This window comes from Penaeus vannamei, chromosome 31, assembly GCF_042767895.1.
Source record: "Penaeus vannamei isolate JL-2024 chromosome 31, ASM4276789v1, whole genome shotgun sequence".
Lineage (NCBI taxonomy): Eukaryota > Metazoa > Arthropoda > Malacostraca > Decapoda > Penaeidae > Penaeus > Penaeus vannamei.
In genome coordinates this window covers 18,946,899-18,951,898 of record NC_091579.1, presented here as the reverse complement: position 1 = coordinate 18,951,898, position 5,000 = coordinate 18,946,899, and the positions used below count along the sequence as shown (strand labels likewise).

Here is a 5,000-nt window from a genome sequence, read left to right as displayed (position 1 = left end):
ATGAGAATATTGACGATAATGATAATAATAACATTAAAGATAATAATACTATTACTACTATTAATAATACATCTAATACTAATGGTAATGATAAGGATAATAATAATGATGATAATAATGATAATAATAATAATAATAATAATAATAATAATAATTATAATAATAATAATAATAATAATAATAATAATAACAATGATTTTGAAAGTAACAATAATAAACAACATAATAATGATAAGAATGATAATAATTATCATTATGCTTATTATCATTTTTGTTGTTATTATCATTATTGTTCTTCTTATTGTTGTTGCTGATATGTTCATTATTAGTAATAATAATAATGATAATTATTATTATTACTTATTATTACAATCTTTATCATTGTTATTGTCACTGATATTACTATTACAATTGTTATTGTTATTAACATTACTATTATCATTATTATTGTCGCTATCATATTGGAATTATCATTATTATGATAATCATTATTATCATCATTATCATTTTGTTATTATCAGTACTGTTATTATTATTATTGTTATCGTTATTATTATCATAATTATTAGTAATAGTAGAAGTAGTATCAGTAATATTATTGTTACTACTACTACTACTACTACTATTATTATTATTATTATTATTATTATTATTATTATTATTATTATTATTATTATTATTATTATTATTATTATTATTATTGTTATTATTATTATTATTATTATTATTATTATTATTATTATTATTATTATTATTATTATTATCATTATTATCATTATCATCATCTTTATCATCATCATTATCGTTATCTTTATTTTTACTATTTTGTTATTTCTATTATCATTATTGTTATCATTGTTATCATTATTATTAGTAGTAGCAGTAATATTAGTATTAGTATTAGTATCATTGTTATTTTCATAAAATTAATTGTATTATTATCATATTATGTCCATTATGATCATGTTATTATTATTATTATCATCATTACTATTACTGTTTTATTATCATTACCATGATCCTTGTTAATTTTGTCATTATTATTATTAATACTACTGTCATTAGTATCATAACTATAATTGTTATCATTACTTACATCACCATAATCATCACCATCCTATCATTTCATCTTTGCAGTTGTGATCTGTATAGCATTTACCTGACACTTAACCTCCCCTTAGATAATATTAGAGAGTCACGTAGACACAGAGGGTCATGTGGTCATCGACGCCGTATCGCTGACCGGTGGATGCGTCGAAGGGCATGCGTCATCACCTGCTGCGTCTCTCGCCCTGAGTCCTCCCTGTGACGAGATGCAATACAAGTGCCACTTTTCGACCGTGTGTCTCGCGTTGGACCAGGTGAGATTTCTTGCTGTTGCTGGGAAGGAATGGAACAAATGGGGTAGGGATATTGTAATCATAAGGATAGAGAGGGTTTATAAAAGAAAAGATAGAGAGGGAAGGAGGAGAGAGAGAGAGAGAGAGAGAGAGAGAGAGAGAGAGAGAGAGAGAGAGAGAGAGAGAGAGAGAGAGAGAGAGAGAGAGAGAGAGAGAGAGGCAGACAGACAGACAGAAGAGAAGAAATTATATTAGAAACAGAGACCTTTTTACAGAGCGCCTGCAATAATAGCAACTTTGCGCAGCGGCGAGAGCACCGGAAGTGATCGCCGGCCGTGTTTACAGGCGCGGGTCGCGTGGCCCAACATCCGCCTCAACGCCTGACGTGTGATAGCAAACAGGCGCGGCTTCGGGTATATTGATAGGTGAATCAAGTGTTGATGATGCAATATAATACTGAAATTAGACGTGGGAAAGCAAGGATGTGATTTTATGTGTGGTAACGTATGATACTATGTAGGTGAGCAATATTTGTGTCATTTTGTGTTATATCTAAAACTCGTTACCTTTATGATGAAGTTCCCTCATTAGGATTTTCAACTTTTTCAAGAAACTAAAAGAAAATCTTGCTTTATTAGGTTTATTTGATTTGCATTTGTCTAAAATGCTCATAAGACAAAAAATTACAAATACTTTCCTTCGCCGTATCTTATTTGACAAAATCCACTGACTGGCAACTGAAGCATTTTGCTGCTATGACTTAGCACAATGTCAAAGCTTAAAAATAAAAGAAAAAAAATAAAAGAAATAAATCCTTGGATATATTCAAAATGTCAAACGAATGTGGCAATAACTGTCACAATAACAGAACGAATACTTTATGAATTTTGAAAACGCAAAGATCATTTAGTGATCAGTCAAAACTATCTTCATGTTAACTGTAAACGAAGTGAGTACAGTGCATGAGCTGTATAGCATAAACAAAAACAATTTCCTTGAGATATGGAAATAAAGTTAACGACATTGTTTCCCTGAGATAAAGTATATATACACACGTATATGTATGAAAAAACGAAACTTTCATTTGTTCAGGAAGTAAGAACAGTTCTTAGGATACTTTATTTCCTGAGGTAAGTGCAGTCCAAGTTGCATTGGGTCAGGAGTCATTGGACGCCGTAGACCAGCCCAACCACGCATGGTCCACACCGATGCCTCGGCCGTGTTCGTGCGTGTGTATGATTGTGTGCGTATGGACAATTCATGCTAACATTTCCCCCTCCCGGACGCTTCTTGTGCTCGTCCTCCAGGTCTGCGACTTCCACGCTGACTGCCCCGACGGAGACGATGAGGCGTCCTGCGGCGCCACGGACTTCGAGCAAGACCTCGGGGGATGGGAGGATATCAGTGATACCGACGACGGCGCCTACAGGTGGTCGAGGATCGCTGCCATGGAGGCTACGTACCCGCACGGAACGGCGCTCTCGCACGACCATACGTTCGCGGACACACATGAGGGCTACTTCATGTGGGCGCCGGGGACGTCCAATGGTAGGGGAGACACGATCACGGAAAGAAAAAACATTGTGATTAATTATTTTTGTTCCTGTGTTCATACTTGAAATCATCACCATTACTACTTATTATTCCATATATATATATATATATATATATATATATATATATATATATATATATATATATATATATATATATATACATATATACATATATACATACATACACACACACACACACACACATATATATATATATATATATATATATATATATATATATATATATATATATATATATATATATACATACATACACATGTATATCATTTCACGACAGCAACACAGCGATGCTGCGCGCATATATCGACAGGCAGAAAACTTTGATGTTCGCGTGTTCGCTGTTGCCTCTCTTCGTGTTCGGGCGACTCGCTATTCATTTCGAGGTTTCGAGTAGGAAGCGAATATAATTTGTCACTTTCAAATGAAGATAAACTGCGTTATGATATAAATTAATCCTTGTAAATTGGTGTGAAAACGGATGATCCAACTTTTTGGTTAATCACTCTTTACATGAAAGGTTTAAACATTTCATGTGTATTATGATAATGTACAGAAGCTGCTAGCTTTGATATCTACAACTAAATTGTTGAAAAAATCCTTAATGAAAAGATACTGCAAAGAACATTAGTATGGTTTTACTGGTTGACAACACTGCCATTCAGGTTAATTGCTTCACATATCACGGTCATAACATTTTCTAACAAGTCAACTTGTGTAACTGGGATGATTGTTTGCAGAATTTGATAGACCATCAGACCATTTCATCACGAATCCTTACATGGGCCCTATGCCATGACTCATCCACCTCTTTTGCTGATAATTGGCTTTTTCTTTTAGTGAAGCGTGGGATTTTCAAGGTTGCACCTCTTTAAAAATCCAGACTCTGTTATATGTTTCTCAGAGACTTTCTCCCCAAGCATGAGAGAGGAACATGACTGCCCAACGGGGTTGATCCCTAATGAATATATTACATATGAATATATTACTAATGAATATAATACATATACTATCAATTTTCGGTCGTCCAAGAAAAATTTACCGCAATGAACGATGCATATACACTCTAAATTTCCCACTAAATGATGCTGGCAGGCTCTGACGTATCACTTCTTTTTTGCCAAATGATGAGTTCTAGCAAGTAGGATGACAGCACCTTCAGCCTAAGACGATATATTTTGGAAACAGTAGCACCTGGAATGATAAACTATTCCTTCAGTGAAGGAAACCGAGACGAGCTTCATAAATGCAAGTAAGGCATGATCATTGGCTGTAAGGGTAGAATGACAAGACGACTTTTTTACTACAAGCCTGCAGACCAACTTAAATACATATGTGTTGAATTTTATCTGATTAATTGATTCCTCTACTTTGTTGAATCCAATTTACTGCCTAACCAGTTCTAATTCAGCCTTGTGTTTTATTTATTTCATCATTTTTTATATTTTATTAAATTTCTGTTTTTAGTTTCTGTTTTTAAATCATCTGCTTGGAATGGGTCAGCTTCAGTAAACTCCTGATCCTTTACGACTTCATTGCTGTTACTTGTTGTCTGCAAATCTTGCTCTTTTTTCAGTGTTATTTTTTTCGTATCTATCAATGTCTCACATTTTTATTTGTCTTTTACAATGCCATTTTTCAACGTGTTGGAATTTCGGAGGAACCCAGTTAATATTGTCAGGATTGTCTGATTCTTTACCTGGAAGAAATTAATACTAATTCTAATAAACACAGGGTTAAACAGCTTTACATAAAACTAACTACATTGTTTTAAATACTTAAAATTCAACATTATGATATATTACTTGATATACGTAATATATCCTTAGGCATTGCTAAATGCATTATTATAAAAAATGGCAGCACTTGCCTGAGATAAAATGTTTGCTACAAACTTTCTGTCTGGAAAATTGTTCCTCTGACCAGTCGTTTCGTCTCGTCTTTACGCGCGAAGCCATTCAGGACGCCGTCTTCTTTCGATGAGTCTTCTTCTATGGTATTTTGTAGAAAATAAGAGATTTATTCTTATCTCCGCGTCGATTTTGGCAATTATCTGCGCAGCAGATAATTCTAGATTTCTTGCCAG

At 33.5% G+C, this 5,000-nt stretch overlaps 1 protein-coding gene across 1 annotated transcript in view; it reads left to right on the top strand.

Annotated features, from left to right (window-relative positions):
• Positions 1–5,000, top strand: part of LOC113822184 (MAM and LDL-receptor class A domain-containing protein 2) — a gene marked incomplete in the record, with an annotated part of 143,564 nt that overhangs the window by 10,433 nt on the left and 128,131 nt on the right. Inside the window, 2 exon segments of the mRNA XM_070143920.1 lie at positions 1,182–1,361; positions 2,648–2,888. Coding sequence (XP_070000021.1) covers positions 1,182–1,361; positions 2,648–2,888 — 421 coding nt within the window.